The sequence below is a fragment of the Strix aluco genome, chromosome 1, assembly GCF_031877795.1.
Source record: "Strix aluco isolate bStrAlu1 chromosome 1, bStrAlu1.hap1, whole genome shotgun sequence".
In the NCBI taxonomy this organism is placed as follows: Eukaryota; Metazoa; Chordata; class Aves; order Strigiformes; family Strigidae; genus Strix; species Strix aluco.
Genome location: NC_133931.1, coordinates 30,191,487 through 30,212,685, shown reverse-complemented (window position 1 = coordinate 30,212,685; position 21,199 = coordinate 30,191,487). Strand labels below are relative to the sequence as shown.

General features: G+C 37.4%; 1 protein-coding gene across 10 annotated transcripts in view; it reads left to right on the top strand.

The window, feature by feature from the left end:
* Positions 1 to 21,199, top strand: part of RALYL (RALY RNA binding protein like) — a 408,271-nt gene that overhangs the window by 297,453 nt on the left and 89,619 nt on the right. For all 10 annotated transcript variants that reach the window (XM_074816694.1, XM_074816674.1, XM_074816683.1 and 7 more), the window contains one exon: positions 17,446 to 17,521. In XM_074816694.1, coding sequence (XP_074672795.1) covers positions 17,446 to 17,521 — 76 coding nt within the window. The remainder of the gene's footprint in view (positions 1 to 17,445; positions 17,522 to 21,199) is intronic.

Here is a 21,199-nt window from a genome sequence, read left to right as displayed (position 1 = left end):
AATACCACAGATATGCAAAGTACATAAAGGCCATTTTTATGTTCATGAAGCATGATATTTTAGATCAAGACTAGCTAAATGTGGACTTCTGGACAAAGTTTATAGGATAATTTTTGTCATATTTATTATCTTGTGTATACAGTAAAGTTGATGAGTTTGAACTTGAACTGCCTCTTTTTCTTGGCTGCCTCTGTCTCTTCCCAGCACCATTACAGCTTTTAGATCTTATTACCAGTATGGTGAGTGTTTTTCCTCTTTCTTGATAGTTAAAGAAACAGTATTCTTAATTCTATGCCAGTTTTACAACTCTACACACAGTCATCCTTTAGTTTATTACTGTTTCTTTAAGCAGAAGAATTAACACAATAATATATGCCTAAACTTGAGAAAACCAAGCAACAGTAAAACTTTCTTAGCTAAACTTCAATTTCACAGGTACAAGCATTTTAGATATTAGGAATAAACGAAGAACCTGTTCTCTTCTTTTGAACTAGTTCTGTTCCTAGTATGTTGCTAAATGACATGCTCCGCTACCCATGCTTCTTATGCCAAATGGATTTTCCCTTCAGCTTTTATAGTATTAATATCCATAATTTCTCAAATGTACACCTATCATTTGGGATTTTTGTTACTTTCAGTGTGCCATTTCGGAAGATTTTGTCCTTTCCTTTCATCACCATGCTAACAATTATTATCTAAGGTTTACAGATAAAGTAAAAGTATATTTAGAATGGAATTTAGAGATCAGTGGTGAGATGAGAGAAATAATTACTGTTAGCAACAGGCTGCTCATGATTAGAAGGGAAAGAGTAAGACAGAAGTTTCCTACTTTTCCTTTTTAATCTCCTGTTCACAAGGCCTTCTGTTTATTATCTTGTTTCTATTTTTTTTTCAAAATGGCAGGAAGACTCATATATGTCATATGTTGATATCCAAATAAAGACCAGCATTTGACTGCAGTCCCTTCCCAGAAGAAAGATAACAAACTCTTGAGTCCTAGTTAAAATGGCAGAGTGCAAAATGTTGTTTCAAGAAATTATATCTACATGAGAAATTTAAAGAAACTCTTTCAAAAGATAGACTCCTTGTTGTTATTTATTAAACTCCTAATCTCAATTGCCATTTTCTTTCCAAAGTGTTTACAGATTTGACTTTTTTCCTGAAGACTATCTTGGTTCAATTATAATTCAAAAAAGAATTCAAGTAGTAGCAATAATCCATTTTGTCTCAGTGGAGTTAGAGCTGAAAGAAATAAAATCTGGTCCCAGCTCTGTCTCCCTTGCTGTGGAAGAACTTAAATCCAAAAGCACAGAATACTTTTATACAATAAAGTGTTGGGACATAGTTGTAGGAGTAAAGCCATATGACACATTTCATATATCCCAGAGAACTGAAGAGAAGTGCCGTGAGATTCAGAAATGGACGGTAGGAGCAGCTCCAGAGACATCCTCCCATAATGGACTGGAAGTTGAGCTAAGAGAGCACCCTTGGCTACTCAGCTTTCTTCCCTACCTGCTTTTGGATTATCCAGCTCCCACATGTTAGCACTGGCTCACCGCAGATGCACCCCAGGGACGAAAAAAACCTTGAATTTTTCACAAACCTATGTTGACCTTATCTGTGCCATCATATAGTGATGGGCATGGTAACCTATTTTATTTGTAATATTCAAATTTTTTGCCGATTAGTTTTCCAATTTCATATGGAGCTGTAAGAAAGAGTGAAGGAAAAGATAGAATGGTGTTTATTATTTTTATTATTGTTTTTTAATGGTTTGGCAATTCATCTTTTGGAGTAATTAGTTTAGAGATGTGCATACTTAACAAATTAAATTACAGATCTTAGTTTTTGGTTGATCAGTGGATGAAACCATTGGAACAAATAAAAACTGTCACTCCCAAAAGTATTTTTAGTTTTGACAAAGTTACAGCCTAGTTGTAGAGAGATAACTCTGATGCCATAGTTTAAAACAGCTTATCTTTCATCTTGTGTTTGCATTGTAACTCAGGTATGGCCATTTCAGTAAAAGGAAGTTGCTGCTGTTGTTGATCTGTGAGAAAAATACTGGGTTTACTACTGAACCATGTCATGCAGTGACAAGGTCAATAAGCAAATATTTCAATTAGCATTGGAGAAACCTGTATTAAATGTTCCTGGTCACAAGTGGTGTTCCTCAGGGCTCGGTGTTGGGACCATTTCTGTTCAACATCTTTATTGATGATCTTGATAAGGACATAGAGTGTATCATCAGTAAGTTCGCAGATGACACCAAGTTAAGCAGGAATGTCGATCTGTATGAAGATAGGCAGGCTCTACAGAGAGACTTGGATAGATTGGATCGGTGGGCCAACGTTAAAGGCATGAGCTTCAACAAGGCCAAGTGCCAGGTCCTGCACTTGGGCCACAACAACCCCATGCATCTCTACAGGCTTGGGGAGGTGTGGCTGGAGAGCTGTGTGGAAGAGAAGGATCTGGGGGTTCTAATTGACAAGCAGCTGAACATGAGCCAGCAGTGTGCCCACGTGGCCAAGAAAGCCAACAGCATCCTGGCTTGTATTAGAAATACTGTGACCAGCAGAAGTAGAGAGGTGATAATCCCCCTGCACTCTGCACTGGTGAGGCCACACCTTGAGTATTGTGTCCAGTTTTGGGCACCTCAATACAAGAGGGATATCAAGGTGCTGGAGCGAGTGCAGAGGAGGGCAACGAAGCTGGTGAAGGGCCTGGAGAACAAATTCTATGAGGAGCAATTGAAGGAGCTGGGACTGTTCAGTTTGAGGAGGAGAAGGCTGAGGGGAGACCTCATCAATCTCTATAACTACCTGAAAGGACATTGTAGAGAGGTTGGTGCTGGTCTCTTCTCACAGGTGATTAGTGACAGAACGAGGGGGAATGGCTTTAAACTTCAACAAGGGAGGTTTAGACTGGACATTAACAAAAAATTTTTCACAGAAAGAGTGGTCAGACAGTGGAATAGGCTGCCCAGGGAGGTGGTGGAGTCACCATCCCTGGATGTGTTTAAGGGTCGTTTAGATGAGATGCTGGGGGATATGGAGTAGGGGAGAACTTTGTAGAGTAGGGCTGATGGTTGGGCTTGATGATCCCAAGGGTCTTTTCTAACCTGAATGGTTCTATGATTCTATGGTTTTATGGATGCACCAACACTTCCCCAGTGTGTAATCCCCCACTGTGACATGGTGTGATACTGCTGGACACAGCAGACACCATGGTGGCACATGTGTTCCCAGGGGGACATGTGACTGCTCTGGGATGGAGCTGCCGGAGGTCCATGTGGCTTGAGTGTTAGCATGTCAGAATGGGTGTGGGGTATGAGAGGTGGAGTCCTGTGCCTACCAAGGAGGCACCATGTATTTCAAGGTGGCACAATAAATATGAAAGCTCGTGGCCCAGTACAACCTTGCTTATGACAGTCTTATGTCACACCTGTTCGGTCTTCACGATATGGATTGCCTGTAAGAAAGCTTGGGTTTTATGTAGCTCACTAAGAGAAAAGACTGATTTTTCAAAAGCGATTGGCATAAAATGAGTCTTGTTCTTGGGAATAAAAAAGGAAATAAAGGCTACTGACTTTTTCAGATATGAGTTTAAGAGAAAGAAGGGGAGAAACAGCTGAATTTTCAAAGTAAATAAAAGCTGAGCTGTTCTCAAAATACAGCTGGTTCTATCGTTCTGTTTTGTTGTTTGAGAGGTTTTTACTACTGCTGCATAAATTGATACTGATTAATGACTGACAGAATTTTGTCCAAAATTCAGTTTTTTGGATATGCTACCCACTGGTCAGCAGTGCTATGTCTTCCTTATTGCCTATTTCACAGAAGTGTGGATCATTAGCTTTCTACTGCCGTTCACAGTACAGGGACTTAACACCAAAAATTTCTTGTATGATTTCTATTGTTGAACAAAATAGTAGCTATTGACATAACTTATTAAGTAGACATAAATACACCTAGTAAACAGTAGAATAAAATATTTTATTATTTTATTTAAAAAATTAACACTGTATTTTTAATTTAGATTAAACTTTAACAATTGGTGCCAAGGTGTATTTTCTTGGACACATAAATGTAATATTTTATTTGAACTTTAGATAGATTCCTTTCATTGCTGGGATGACAGTGACTGAACTATAGAAGTGACAATATGAGCAAAAGACCTGTGATTCACTTCTTCCCAATATTATCATATATCAGAATAAATGTTCATACTTAACTTTCAGTAGAACCAGCAAAAACAAAGACTAGTGAAAGATCCCATACTATTCTGCAGATACTGCATTCTGTAAAACTGCAAAATTTTGCCAAATACAGATTCAAAATTTAAAATATTATTATTTAATATGTATTGGTACATTAAGTATATTTACACCTCTAGCATGGTTATTTTTCCAGTGCTTTGTTTTTTGTACACTGATTGCTTTTTTTATTTTTTCTCTCAATTTAAAAAGAATTAAATAGAATTGAATTCAGCTAAAGATGTGATAACTAGAACCTTTCCTAGATTAGAAAAGCTTGGAACCTGGTAATCTGTGTATGGGGTAGGCTTTTCATATGCAAATGCTCCAACAGTTAGTTCTCTTGATAATGCATGAAATATACATTCAGGTATTTGCAAATGCAAGATTACATGCATGCACCATAGAACTTCATCACACTCTTCTGTGAAAATCAAGACCTCAGTTTCATCCTTAGAGTCCTAGGGGATGTCTGTGCCATGGTAGATAATTTCTGCATCCATACCGCTGTAATACGCTGTCACACATGCCAGAAAATTTTCACAGGCAACCCACAGACTCATATGTGAGCTGCCTGTGAAGCAATCAGAGTATGGAGAAAGGCAGAAGTAAAGCAGGACGTACCCAGTTTATGAACATTATGAGACCTGAGTGGAATAATTATATTCTTAATGGGCTGGTCTTAATTCACTTGCCCTCCTGTTCCCCGTCTACTATACAGCAGGCTGTATCCCTCTCTGACAGCTGAAGTCTATGGTAATGACAGTACTAATCCCTACTGTGCCTGCCCTCGCTCGTTGTTCTGCCGTGGCAGCAATACCATTTCAGTTTTGGCTGGCATCCTAGCAGAAAAAAAATGTGCTGTGCACCATCCATCACAACTGTCCTTGTCAGCACGTGTCACGAGGGGTAACATGTCCTGAAGAACCTATTGAACCCAAGCCTGAGCCATTGTTATCTGCAAGTAGTTTTTGTTTTCCTTTAGGGATATTCCTTCATACTCAACTGTATTACCTTCCCAGAACTGCAACACGTATCAGAGAAACAAAACACAACATTTTTAATTTAGAGACTACAGCCATACATTAATTATTCTATGTAATAACTTGTGGGCATATTTATTTTGCACATCTTGGAGAGAGAATTACAGACTTTCAATACCTGAACAGGGTTTGGGGAGCTGTGATCTCATAAGTGCAGTAAGTTTAAACAGTGTTTTCATTTAGGAGAGGAGTCAAATATTAAACTAATTATTTGAATGTAAGTAAAAAATAGATAGAGACCTTTCTTCGTTACTTGCTGCAAACAGAACAGTTAGACCAGCCTCTATTTCCAGACAAACCTAAATGAAAAACTGTGCTGAAAGAAAACATGAATCCACTTCAAATAGTGATGCATCCCTCCCACATCAGAATTTGGGAATATCTTGAAATGAGCACTGGGTTTCTAGTAGGTAACTGATGCTTGATCTTGGCCAGTATCCACTTATATGAGCTGAAGATGAGAAGCATTTCCTGATTCAGGATTTTTTTCTATTATTCTCAGTCTTTAGAACTCTTTGAAGTGTGAAAAAAAGACTTCTGGGGAATAACACCAAAATAAATAATATAATGTGTCCACAAAAAGGGTTAATTGTCATTATTGATCCTGGAGCCATTATGGTGGTGATTCAGTATCCTACTTAATAACATAAAATGAAGTACTGAACAGAGTTACTACAATTTATTGTTTCCCGATGTTATTTTCATTTCTTTGTGGATCACTGTATAAAAGGAAAATGAGCTGGAGATGGAGGGGCAGCAGCTGCTAAGACAGCAATGCAGTCCTGTGTGGAGCATACTGACTGGACAGTACAGCACAGATAATGCAATGCCATGCACTCAAGCACACAGCCGTTCTCTGTAGAACACTTTTTCCATAAATACAGCTGCAAACATCATACAATCAGCTGGAATTTCCCATTGTCATTTTGGAACACCTGCATTACAGGATGTGACATCATGAATCCCTGGGAGGCTTTGTTGCTGGATGTACTTTTTCCTTTTCCCTAAAATAAAACAACTTAGGTTGACAGTGGCCATAGCAAGAGACAAATGTAAAAACTCACAATGTTCTTCTTACTGGAGTTTACTAGACTCCACCTCAATAAGTTTAAAAATAAAAAAAAAAAAAAAAAAAAGACAAGTCTTCTGATTATTATAGAATACATGATTGAAGAGTGAAAAGTAACAACACTGACCTAAATATGGTTTTACTGCAGACTTAAGTTCAAGGTTACAGTAACACTGAGAGCTTTTGAAACTCTCATCCAAAGTTTTCTCTTTTCTTACATGAGCACTGCTTTTCCATTCTGGCCTAATTGCTTGGAAAATAGTTACAAATATTTTTAAGTATGCAATTATAAATGCTTATAAGATTGATAAGTAGTATCAGGCATTATGGGAAAGTGTTGTAAGGTTGAGGTTACAACAGAGTGAAGGTATGGACAGCTAGCTGTAGACCATTGGGCCAACGTATATCAGGCCAGTATAAATATTTTTAGGGTTTAGTTGTATCTCTGGCTCTGCTTACAAGCAAAAAATATGTCATAATGTTAACTGCAGTGTCTGATAAGGAGCTGAATATTAGGAAGCGAAAGATTAGGAGACTGTGCTGAAGCAGTGTTGTGTTGAATCACATATATTTTTATTCAGAGGGATTATTCAGCCCAGTGTTTTTCTCTGGCCACTTTTGTTTGCTGCAATGCAAGATTTAGGGATCTTTCTTTAGACTTAAACCAAATTAAAATAACAATGCTAAGGCTTTAAAAAATCTGCCTGTATCTTTCCTTGTACTTCGTTTCTCATTTTAAATGACAGGCATGAGATTAGCAGTTTATGCAGTATGTCCAGAAGATTAATGTTTCCAGGTGAGCTTAGAGAGCTGTTTCATTTGATCAGCCACTGGAATTTCTCATTGCACTGGGGGGGGGGGGGGGGGGGGGGCGGGAGGGGAAGGGAAAAAAAAAAAGAAAGAAACAAAAGTTCTAAAAGCTGTAGGTACCAAAGTTTAAGATAGATCTACGACACCAGTCTTCCCTTAGCCATAATGATAGAAAACAATTTCAGATATGACATTTCTGAGTCTAAGGAATGTTTTGTTTGCTATATTAAAGCAATTGACTCCAACATCCACTTCAACAGAAATAATTTAACTCCAGATTCAAGAATTCAATATTCCTCAGTGTTCCTTTGCAACCTTCTATTTTCAGAAACTGTGTGATAAAGATGAATTGCAAAAGTTAACAGAAATTGTTCCAGTTGAAAATACATGCTTCTACCGCAAATATTTTCACATACATGTATACATGTACAAATATATGAGGGAAAAGGAAAATGCAGGAACCTTGGGTAAGGGTTAGCAACCTGTGTGAAAATTTTAATCTCAGAGGGTTGGGGTGGGGGTTGTATCTGTTTTAATTTCATGACCAAGTTGTAGAACACTATGGCTTCTTATGAGATGACATAAAATGAGGATTCTGGACTCCTTACAGAAATCTGATATACGTCCAAAAAGCCTTCGAGGAAGAAAATGTCCAAGAGGTGTTTATTGTCTTGCCTAGCTCTATATATTTCTTATGCCAGCTGCAGTAGAGATTAGTTTTGGAAGCCTTTTTACAAATATTTGTGCTGTGTGTTTATGTGCAGTTTGCTCAAAATAATCACATTCTGAAGAAATAAATTGGAAATGTAATGGTGTCATAGATTTCCAGGGAAAAGAATTAACTCAGAGTGGAAGAGTTCTTGGTTCCCATGGTCTTTGAGCCAAAATGACATATTTTCTTTGTGGGTAATGGAGATCTATTTTTTGTATGGCAAAGCTAATGCAGATAGAAAATGTCACTGGGAAGCACGGAAAAATGTGGATCCAGTTAATGTAAGAGGATGGTGAATGACCAATTTGAGAGCTTCTCTAGCACTGTGTATTAATATGCACGGTAATTTATACTTTTACTTCTTTAAAAATAAAATAGAATATGTCATATGGTCTTTTTGGTAGTACCTTTGATATTCAACTCAATTTAATGAGTTTCAAAATAATTATTTCCTAATATGATTTTTAGTAACCTATTACAATGTTTCCTGGTATTATTTCATGACATATGCAAATTAATGTCATTAATAATATATAGTACACCTTAAACCTCTTGTGAGAGAACTTCTGAAGCATCATATAAAGTTCAACAGCATGCAAGACAAAATGCAGGGAGAAGGATGATATTTTATGTTTAGAGAAAGGGTTTCTGACATGATTTCTATGATTTTTGTTATTACTGATGGATAAAATGAATAGTGTTTGAAAAAGGGGTTGAGGGGATAAAGAGTGGAGAGATTATAACACCAAAACACCGCCCACTTCTTGTTGAGAAACACTTTTTTTTCTTAAAAACATACACCAGTGTGATACATTAGTAAGAATAACAGAGCAATGGGACATTCATGTAATTAGCAAGGTTATTTGAAGTTGTAGTGAGTTCCAGTTCCAGTTAGTACCAGTTAGGTATTATCGAAATCAGTATAGGAGGAAAGATAAAACATCAAGCTTTAGGATTTAGAGTAATTCTAAACTACCTAGCATTTTAGGAGGAGAATCATGCTGAGATGATAAGAGAATGGAGGGTAAATAATCTTGTTCCTAACTAGCGTGAGGTTCTCACATTTCCTTCCAAAGCATCTGGGACAGCTGGAGGCAGAAAACTACGGTACATGAACCATCAGTCTGAGAAGATATTGTATTTTCTCTATTCCTATCAACTATTTTTATATTTTCCTTGAAGAAATGCCAAAGAAACCTGAATAAAGCAACACCACATATTGTTTATTTTGAAGTTTGTCAGTATTTCCAATTATTATATGTCCTGCCTTTGCAATAGACTTCTATGTCATTGTAGTTTTGTTGTCAAATTGAATACACTGGGGAACTTCATGCACTGGTAATGAGAGTTAGTATGTGACTAGAACCCAAGCATTGCTAATACAGAAATAATGGATTTGGCATATTATTTGTTTGTAACTCATCTGCAATTCCAAAGTGTATTTCAAGCTTTGTATTTTGAACATCCTCTATAGATCCCCTAATCCAGATAAACCTGGAACATGAAGAACATGGGCAGAAATAGGATATATAGAAAGGAGAATTGAACAGCTGGAAGTAGCTGAGAGTTATTGTTTTGGGCAGGGAGTTTGTTGAGGTGAGGTGGAGCCAAGATGAAAGCTTAGATCACTGCAAAGAGAAGAACAGTGAAGAATAGAGGAAGGATTTCAGAACAAAGAATTAAGAAAAAAATCAGGTGTGTTTTAGAAAGGAATAGTAGTGGAAAGTGGTGGAAGTGCACTTGGGGCTGTAGAGGTCCATTCCTGTCTCCACTGCCAGCTTCCTGTGATCTGTGGATGTCATTTTTCAAGACACAGTGAAATCCACAGCGTGATTCCTCTCTGATCTGTTGTCAGCCTGGATGAAAGCCTCCAACCTATGGGAATACCCTCAAGGTCAGACCTAACTTTGAAGGTTTTGGTAGCAAAGTTCAGGGTATCAAAAATGTACCCAACCCTCAGTGATTACTTTTATGCCAACAAACCCCAGGAGCAAAAACAGGTACAGTAGCCAACCTTTCATAGAGACACATTTTGCCCTCCTACCTAACAACACCTTGAAACTTCCCATCCGCATCCTCTGCCCCACACCATCTCCTGCTGCCTCTGCCCCATGCCCCTGGGGCTGCTGGGTCCTCCTGCCCAAACCAGGACAGACTCCAGGTCTGTTGTGATGTGCAGAATGAGCTGTGCATTGGAAAGCACAGAAAGCCTTGGGAACATTCACTTTTAAAAATCATGAGGAAAGGCACTCCAAATGTAAGCAAATTTTATTGGAACATCCAAGAAATATGGTTAACAAATGCAGTCAAAAACATGTTGGTAATTTTTGGCAAAATATAGTTATTGTGATGGTTATTTTAGGAAAAATACTTTTTGTTTCTGTTTGCATTAATAAAGTTAACCATCTGCAGGAAAAATAGTGAGAACGACAAAGAGATTGGGGCAATGGGGATAGTGAACTCATTTGTACACTACAGATTTCAATTGTCATGAAAAACTGTTACTTGGGGGATGAAGCTAACATTAGTAGAAGAGTTAGATAAAAGGCTATGGGGCAGACAAAGTAGCCAAGTATTAGAAGAGAGAAAGAAAAATATATTTTGAGGAAGAGTTGAAAATTACTGAGGTTCAGGCTATGTTCCCTATAATAAATCATACTGAAATCTGAAAGAGGTAGATGAGGGACTTTCATACTATATCCCCACTACACTGTTTAATGTCACTGCTTGAGGCTAATTTCAATGCTGAGATACTCAGACATCTAGTCAACATTAAGCTTCGTCTTATGGTAATAACTATCTTTTGTTACCAAAGAAAAGCAGCAGAGAGTGTGTTGGCTGCTGCCCTGTAATGACTGTGCTTGATCTGAAAGAAGACAGGTGCTCTATTTTCTGTTTGTAAACAGCATGATCAAGAGGAGGCAAAGAAAGCAAGGTGCTCCTTGCACACCTCACAGTCTGCATAAAGCTGTAACTCAAGGATCAGTTCTGTTTCCCACTAATAGCAGCAAGGAGAAGGTACAGTGCAAGCAGGGATTGAGATCATATGAGAGTCACAACTTGAACATTTTTTTGGCTGGCTAAACTTACTTTAAAACAGTTGTCTTTTTTTCTTGAAGGTAACAGAAAGTTCCTGATGTACTTTTCCATTGCCTTCCTATATCCTCATGGCAATGTTAATCTTCTGCCTGAGCAGAATTGGCCAGTCCATGTGTTAAATAAGTATTTGGCAGGTAGAAATCTTGTTCTCTGGGTGGGAAACAGAGCAGCTGAAAACTTGATTAAAATAAAAGGACCTTCTTACAGGGAGACTATAATTGCCTGCATCTGTAGTTTGGCTCTGGTGGAGTGAAGTGCTCATATGACAGCCAGCTTCATGGCTGCCATGGTACAAATGAAACTAGGGGTTTCCACAGCTAACACCCAAACTCCCACAGCTCTTACAGCTGGTCTGCAGATAAGTGGCTGTGGCCCTATAGTCCCCTCTAGCTAAGTCTGAATCTCTTGCACCTGCAAAACAGCAGCATTAATCTTCCAGAAAGCCACAAGCGCAGTGCTGAGAAGGAGGAGGTGTGGAGGATTGTCAGCAACAGGGCTTTCTTCCCATAGGAAGCTCTTCACAAGACATGCTCTTTTCTCAGTGATGTCCCTTCCCCTGCAGCCCAGTACTCCTACCTTCCCCCGGTGTGGTTCCTGCCCCATCACAGTACTTGATTTGCAGGGATTCAAGCACCAGCAGAGAAGCAGTTTGTCAGGTCTCAGCCACAGACTCTGCAATCACAGTGGAATTGATGAGCAGTCTTCATGAGGCCACAAATTAACATTCTCCCCTTCCCCAGGCAGAAGTGAGGCCTCTCTCAGGGCATAACATGGACTATTGTTAGTCACACACCCAATGGGGCCAGGAAGGTCTGCCCAGTGACTATGCCATTACTTGGGTGGGAAGTGCATGGTTGGCAGCAAGCAGAGAAAAAACAAGGCAGGCCAATGCTCCATGTCAGCTATGAAACATGTCAGCATCTGATCCGAAGCTAAGGGAGAGACTGTTGTCGCCAGTACCCTGAAGGAACAGTTTGTGATGGGTGTATAGACAGGACAGGATTTCCCCTTTTAGCTGTCATCTGTCCTCACACCAACCCAGTTCCCTGGGGAACAGAAAGAGACTTTCCAGCAAGACAACACTCCTGTTACTGAATGGTGTTAAGAATGATAGCTTATATAATCCTATAGCCTCATTTCATTTTAGCAGTATTTAATGAAAGAAGAGATGGTTGAACAAAGCAATTTCATATACTATTCAACAAGCAGCTCCTTCTGTATGAAGCATTAACAATAGCTGTCATCTTTGTACAAAAAAAGGCTTCCAATTACTTCAGTGCTAAGAGAAAATCCAAATGCAGCTGAGAGCCCCACAAGAAAATTATTTTTAATACCATTATGGAAAAGGAAAATGTGCGACCCAGACCTTCATTTAATATTTTACTAGCCTTGAAAGTTAATTTGAGTTTGTGTTCAATTTTCTGGGAAGTTTCTTCTTTAGAGCTGTGCAGTTTGGGCACAGAATTGAACAGAACTGGGAACTATCCTTTCCTCTCTACTTTTTTCACATGCTAGAGACAGGGAAAAGGGAGGAAATGGCATGTAATTAATGTAAAATATAAAGAAAAAAAGGAAGTCTATGATGTAAGAAATGTCATATAACTTCATTAAAATTCCTTTAGTACACAGCAGGGAGATTTATAGAACTGGTAGAAGGAAGAGTATAAAAGAAAGACAGATTAGGTTTAGCTCTGCTGGTGTTCACTTATACTATAAATCATATGACTAGAGGCTGTCTCTAAATTGCATCTACCTCTTGGTCTTTCTCTTCTGTCCTGTATATTTTAGGTCATCTGAAAAAGTAAAGAACGCATCCTGATCTCCCTATATCCATAACTTTGCCTGGATATAGATTGTGCATTCATTGTGTGAATTCTTTCTCTGTATGTTAGTTTTAATTATAATTTCTTCCATTAAAGTTTGGTCTGAAGCAGAGCTGGTCTGAAAGTACACAATGACATCCTTTCTCATCCAAAATTTTAAGTCAAGCAACTCTGGGATTTTACAAGGAATGTATCAGTTTCTGCAACCATTCACAAGAATGGGTGGAAGAGCATCTAATGAAACATGTCTTAGAAAAATATCTGTTGACCTACAGAGTTTTCCTAGCTCCAGGTCTTGCTTGGTTCCCAGTCTTTCTGACATGGAGCCCATGCTCAGAAGCCACATCAGTAATTCTTAATTATAGGTACTTGGAATCATTCTCTTTCACTGGGTCTTATGGTGAAAAGCAGAGTGGCCACAATTAAAATGCCAATCAATTACCCTAGTTCATGTCAATTCTCCACCTATACCTAGACATTTCATGGGAGTGTACTTACTAACTGGGGATGAAAGTCATGCCAGAAGCCACTTTTGTACAAGAGATGACTGAGTACTAGAGCCTAAGAAGGGCACTATTTAATTTTATAGTATAGATGTAGCCTGAGGAACAGCTCCTGGATTTGCAGCAGAAAGCCTCAAAGTCCCAGTTTTCATGGGTTGAGTTAGTGTCCATCGAAGCTTCCAGTTTCAGGCATTTGTTTTTGTGAACCAAAATGGTTGATTGGTTTTGATTGGATTATTTTTCAATAAAACTTTTTAAAGAATCTGAAGGGCAGGTATACTGAAAAGTAGTGAAATAATTCTGGAGTATGAATACGCTTTAGGTATTGTTGCTTACACTTACAAATCTTGTTTAAAGGCAACTGTTGTCTTCAGGACCAGATTCTCAGATTGCTTTGACAGCGAAACGATGAACAAAGCCAAGACTAGCTGATATTGCTTTCCCAAAAATGGGAAGCTCATGCACCAGAGTCTCCTTGGTCCTTATTCTACTTCCTAGAGGAGGTAGGTGGGCAGCAGTAGGAAATAGTGATGGGAGAAAGGTAGATCATGCTGTGTTGAGCTGCTCTTTCATACAAATTTATGTAGTTACTGAATACAATCACTGTTCTCTCTAAATGGTTTGCATATTCTTTTTTTCAAGTCAATATTTTTTTCTCATTGCTAGAAAATTTTCAGTATAATTAGAAATAAAATACCATGTTTGAAATTAGATATATTCTGCTGTTGACACACAAACTTGAATGAAATCTAGATCTCATACCTTGACTAACCTCTGCTGTGCTAACAGAAATAGACAGAACTGAAGATGCATTTCTTCTAATAAAGGAAGTAATCTCTTTTGATTTTGAAAGCACAGAGAGCAGGCTGCTGCATTACAGTGTGCTTTTTCTTCACAGTGATTTTTGTATTCACAGTGATTCCTTAATATTTTGAATTTCAGTGTTGAATTTATCTTAAAGTTGATGTCTAAGTAAACATTTATGATATATGAGCAGAGAAAATAATGTGAGAGTCCCTGAGCTGCTCCATTCCCACATAGAAGCAAAGTGAATGTCTGTGTCCTTTGCCAAGTTGTCTGGTTCATATTCATGTACAAGTGCAGTAGCTAATTTTACAGCATAAGGAGTGATACCTCTCTGCATTCCTTGGGGTGGAATCGTTAGCTCAGGTAAATCTCTGTGCTGCAGCCAACAAATTTAATTGACACAGTTTATGACCTAGTAGATGTAAATGTCTGCTGTGAAACTAATGATGGATGAAGCAGGAGAACAAGTTATCTCACAAGATTTCCAGTTGGGCTAGAAATAATCTATCCTGTGAAATGTTGACAAGTTCACTTCTAACCTTAGTTAGAAAATTGAGGTTGGAGTAGATAGTGCTGAAAAATAATGGGGTGAAAATCTGTTCTAACTTTTCAAACCATTTCCTACATCCATTCTTAACTTACTACAAGGTGCTTGGGGAGTTGCAGAGCTATTCAATCACTTTCATACTAACAGAAAAGCCCCATGTGCACAGCTTTTCTATGAACTATTTCCTGTGTTAAAGAGAAATTCTGGCTATTACTGTCTGTATAACATAGTTCACTGTTTTTGGCTAGTACATTTAGAGATTTATTTGAGTGCAAGCGAATCTTAACTGATTCTGAACATCTTTACAGCTCTGTTTTCTTTCTGACAGTATTTGATTAAAATAAGGGGAACACATAATAAACAGCCCTTAGTCTTTTACACTACTTGTCTTTGTTAAAAGTGGGTGTTGTAGAGCTGCAAATGTAGGGTTACAAGAATAATCATCAAGATAGTATTGATCTACCCCGAAAGGATGTGAAAAAGTTTTAGAAGTCCTTTAGTGTTCATATGCCTAAGAATAGTGACCTGGGCTGTAGCTCTGAAAGAGAAGATGAGACACATGAAAAATATGTGAAGATGAATCACACAGCCTCAGGTATTTCCCAAGAACAGATTATAATTCTACTTTTTTTCCTAAAATCTGACCCAGTTGTAGTAGGAGACGGTGAAAGTCAATACAGTCGATGACCTTAAAGCTGACATATTAAAATAGTGTGAAAAGGTCTAATTATCGTAAAGGTCACAGGATAAAAATTTCATTCCAATTCTGTTACTTCCAGGAGCCAATGGAAATGCAGAACAGCTATCAAAAGTCCTCAGTGGCTTTCAGAAATGCTTGACGTTTACTTTGTTGGGTCAACATTAGTAGAATTTATATTTCTTTAAATAAGGGAATCATAGCTGAATTTTAAACAACCATGAAAGAGGAAGATTAATATATATTTAATAAAGCTCTTGCTAAAAATTAAGGGCAGAAAAGCCTTTCAAGGAGGTGTGAAAACTGTCTCCAATATTCATCCAACTTCAGAGAGACAATTAAAAATGAAATATAATATTTTTTTGAAAACTATGATTTAAGAGTAATACAGCTTCTACCAAAGGAACTACAATCAGATTTAATTCCAAAATGATTTATATGGAGAAAATTTTACCAAAAACTATATTTTTTTATTAAACAGTTCTACACAAAAACTTTTCATTTCAGGACCTTGTATATTTTTAAATAAATGTTTTTTCTAGCTCAAAATAGAAAATATGTTTAAAATTCTTTTAAATGTTTGAAACATTAAATTTCCAATGGAAAAATCTTTTCTGTCAAAAAATTTGAGAGACATATATTTTCAATGTTTCTGATTGTTAAAAAAAGTCAGATGGATTATTTTTTCCACTTTGTGTGAAATAGAAGTATCCAGTCAGTAAGTTTCAGGCTTTTATGGCAGCTTTTGAGGTCAAGAATAGCTTAAATAAAAATGCTTGAGATTTTAGCATCAATGCGCTGGGCAATGATGCTTCTTCATTCTACACCTCAGCTTTCTACTTCTCTTTTCCCTCCACTACACTCAATTTCAGGTTAAACATAGACTTTACCACAAACATGTGCTTCCTTGAAAGTCTTGATCACCAGGTAATTCCACGGTAAATGAGATACGTTGTTCTGTCACAACAATTTTATGCTAAAACAACTCTGATGATTTTGTCAAATGTTACTCTTCTGTATATTAGTGAAACTGAGGAGAAATTTAGCTGCAGCATCACTCAGATGGCATGGAATTTGTTTCCCAATCAGAAGTTTTACTTTATCCATGTGATTTATTGTAATGTCAACTTTGCAACATTCAGTCAGAGGAAGGAAGCTTTTTAATATAGGTTTGTGTTTATATAGACAGCTTCCTAAGCTCAAGCAAGGTATTCTACATAGAAGGGTCTGTGTTTCTTTCTCCATGGGTGACTGTTACAAGCAATCAAAATGATGGACATGTATTTCCTGGTATGCCTTTGATCATGTTTCAGGAGAAGTGAGTAATTTGAGAACCAGCATGACTACTGTCTATATAAGCTTGACATATTTTTAAATTTCAAGGATAAATACACAGCCATAATGTAAGTGAACTTTTAAAAAGCATGAACAATATTTCTGGTGTTAAGAATTATAAGTACCTGCATAAGATAAAGCATGTACAAAAACAGATTTTCCCTTTCTCCATACAATTTTTAAAGCCAGTGCATTTCTATACTCAGAACCAAAAAGAAAAAAAAAAAAAAAAAGATGTATTTAGATGTATTTGCGGTAGGAAATAGATAGTCTCTTATTTGGTTTTGAAAAGTCTCTTTTTGAGTGGATAGTGAAGAGGCAGTTAAAGATCAGTGTGCATTTCTCTAGATCCTAAAGAGGAAATCTTCAGAACCATTATAGTCCTCCACAATAGAATTTGACTTGAGATCATAGTTTGTCTCAACATCTAAGTTACCATTTAAATCTCCTCCTGTAATAGAAATGCATTACTGGCTTCAGCTTCATGAGTGAAAACTCATGTATGTTTAAAAAATGTTATTTCTTTCTGTTACTAATAACTGACATTTTGCCTAAAATCTTCATGCGTTACAGTAAGAATTTTTAGGGAAGTTTTATAGCATCAATTCAGGAGTGGTAAAAACTAGATAGGTGTTTTAGGTATGCTGTTAGTTTTCACTGTCTATTACTCATTTTCAGTGTCTTGAAGGTGACTTTGCAAATTAACTTTCAGACATTTGGCTTATTAACATCAAATGTTTGCTTTTAGATATCAACATGGCAGGAGAACCAAAACCATACAGACCAAAACCTGGCAACAAGCGACCACTTTCAGCACTTTACAGGTAAGTGAGATTTCATTTTAACTTACTACAATTCAATTTTTATTAGAAAAATTACGGTAACCAGAAATGCATTTACCAATGTCACTGTGTACCCCATGAATGAGACAAAGGAATTTTTTTCCATTCACTCTTTGATGTTTGTACAAAATATAATCAAGCTCCTGTACACACCTGAAGTTTTTGAATGTGAGTAAAAAAGCTGGTATTGTAGTGTCTGACACTACCTGTATCTGTTGACTCATTCCAGAGCAAACTGTTCTAATTTCCGGAGATAAAGACTGTCCATATAATGTCTGTCCTAAAAAACTAGCTTAGGTTAACTAGGAGTAAGCCCAGCAAACAAAATTCCTGCCTGATACTTACATGCAATGACCACAATATGCACATAAAGCCCCTCTTTTTGTTGGAAACAAACATCAGAATTTATGTTTGCTATAAAAAGAATAAAATACTTAGGATATTTAAATGATAATGCAGGCATTTGGAAGAATAGGTATAACTAAAGAGTTGGACTAGAACTTTATTTCGTAGTGAAATACTTTATGTTTTACTGAGGTCAAAAAGCTGGTCTCTACCTTCCCAGTATTCACACCATGGATGTTATTTGTCAATACAAGAACAATCCAAAGGAAGGGGTTGCAGCTATAAACTGTAAGTGTATTACACATAGAGTCTTGCTGTACTAAAAAGCTATTAGAAAAGATGTTTGACAGTGACACACCTTTAGGTTGAAGTAGCAGAATGCAGTCACCTTAGCCTTTGTTTCAGGGGTGCTAAAGCCACTGGGGTTGTGCTTGGTGAATGTTAAGTTCTGTAAGACCCCACCCAAGTGCTCAATCTGGAATTCAAGCTTTGGTTTTAAATATGAGTTGCATTAAAAAGATGTCTGTTTATTTATTTGTTTATGCAGTGGTAATTTAATTTTCCCTCCACACCTCCTTTTACTTCCTCAGTGAAAATGGAGGCACAGAAGAGAAGCAGACTTTAGGCCCATATAAAAGTGTAATGTTTAACAAAGTTATAATGAAGTACACAATAAAATTATAAACCTGTAATTTACTAAACCTACTGACAAAGAGATTGGTGTGGTGATCTGTGAAGTGTTTATTAATGTCCCCACTTCTAGTACTAGAATCAATATTTTTTTGTTATTTTTTTTTAGTTGAGTGCTATTCCAATTTTTAATCCTTATGTTTTATTGCTTGGCTATGGCCTTGTTCTTGTGACTTTTTTATGTGCAAGGATCGGTGAAATAGCTAATAATTTCACAGCAACAGAACTGGTTTCTCATTGAATTCTGTGTTAAGGGTGAGAACCAGCTTCTAACAAGACCAGACTTCTGTCTTGTTCAGGAGGACATTGACAGTGTCTTTCTCCTATTCCCAGCTGCCTTTTTTCATACAGCTTGTACAAACTTGAAGAAACCCCCACTTTTTTTTTTTTTTTCAAAATCAATTAAGCTTAGTGAAGCATTACAGGTTGTTAGGGGGATTGACAGGCAAACATGAACACATATATTTCTGCTCAATAAACCTCACTTCTCATAAAAGTACTACAGAATTTATGCTCTAGATCCATGAAAGGAGTTAGGGCTGATTTCTACCATGGCTGAAATGCAGGTAGACTGGCTCTGGCACCAACAGCTCAAAAGTGAAATCAGACATACTTGAGCAGGACTTTCTCAAGCCTGGTCTGATTTAAAAGCTTCAGATGGAAATTCAAGGGTAGGATCTCAGAATGAGACAGCCAGGAGCATTTTAGATCTGAGCCTGTGTGCTACATAGTAGTAATGTGAAGTTTTATCATATAGTTGCCCTTAGCTGAACTAATAGAAATATCATTTTTGGAGAAGAGTACCCCTGTTTTATCATTACTTTCAACTGCAAGCTGTAAAACTCTATAGTTACTGATATCCATGGTCTACTGTGTCCCTGTGTCAGTATTTCAAAAGATTTTTGAAAATGTTCTATGGTTTCTGACATGTATATGAACTTCCACCTCTGAGCTTCTGAATGGTTTCTCATAAATACTTGTTTTACAAACAAGACGGGGTAAGACAGAGACCTGTGAAAAGTTTTACGGGAACTTTAAAGAGAAAAAATATTTTAGGCTATGTCCTTTCACAGATCTAGTACAGACTCTTTTCTCTAGAAGATTATGAGAGGCTTCTTTAAGCAACTAACAGAAGACTTCATCTGATGGTATTGGAGAACTTTCATCATCTCAGTGTCTGTTATATGTGAGGAGATCAAAGATTTATAAAGTTCTTGACAACATTGAGAACATGTACTTATTTCAAGACATTGTACTGGGTCTGGCTGAGATGGAGTTAACTTTCTTCATAGGATCCCATATGGTGTTGTGTTATGAATTTGTTACTAAAACACACCAATGTTTTGGCTGTTGCTGAACAGTGTTTGCACAGCATCAAGGCTTTCTCTTCTTCCTATTCTGCTTTCCCAATGAATAGGCTGGGGGTGGACAATAGGTTGGGAAGGAATACAGCTGACACAGCTGACCCAAACTGGCCAAAGGGATGTTCTATGTCATATAACATCATGGTGAGAAATAAAAAGTGGGGAGGTTTTTCCTTCCAAAGTAGCTGTTCCTTGGAGACTGCCTGGGCTGTTTGTGGGATGTAGAAAGTAACTGTCTTTGCATCACTTGGTTTTTTCCCTCCTTTCTTTTCTCATTACACTGCATTTATCTTAACTCATGAGGTTTTTTTCACTTTTGCTCTTCCTATTCTCTCCTTCATCCTAGGGGACAATGGTAGGGGAGTGAGATAGTGATTGTGTGGGTGCTTAGCTGCTGGCCAGGGTCAACGCACAAGATGGAGAATGTTAAGAGGGAAGTGTTTACTTTAGAGTTGATTTTGACTAAGAGAGGTATTGGTTAAAAATTTAGTTATCAAAAAATATTCACTGTGAAAAGGGATGACTGAGAGCAGTAGAAACAAGATAATGGATTTCAGAAACGACAGGCTTCAATGAGCTCAAAGAAGTGGTAAGCAGGTTATCCTGGAAAGAAATTTTAGGGACAAAAGGAGTGCAGAAAATCTTGCATTGACTGTGCATAAGGTAGAACAGAAAATTGTCCTGAAGCAGAAGTAGTAGAATAAAGGAATAATATCGCTGCATCAAGTTTCTTTAACATCCTGAAAAGTGAAAAGTAATTGTACAAAATGTGGAACCAAAACCCCATGACTGGAAGTGAGTAGAAAAGAACAGCAGAGACATCTAACAGGATGTCAGAAAGTCTAAGGCACATAACAGTATAAAAGGCAACAAAAAGATGGTCATTAGAGTAACTTCCTTTGCGTTTTTATACTGCTGTTACTTAGCAGGAAAGGAGAGCAGATAGTAGATGATATAGAATAGTCTCTTTTGCTTTAGCAAAAGAGGTTAGTTGACTGGCTATTTAAGAAAATCAATTTTAACCAGAGGGTATGCAATAAAAGAATTGTCTAACCAGTATTTGAATAAGTGAATTCAATGGAAATGGTATGATGAGATTCACCCTAGAGTGTTTAAAGGACTAGCTGTGTGGACTATTAGTGATTGTTTTCAAAAACTTATGGAGGTCACATAAGGTAGAAAACCAGTGGGTATGGGCAGGAGTTATACCTATTTTTAAAAAGAGGAGGACCCATAAAATTATCAGGTCAGCCCAGCTTTG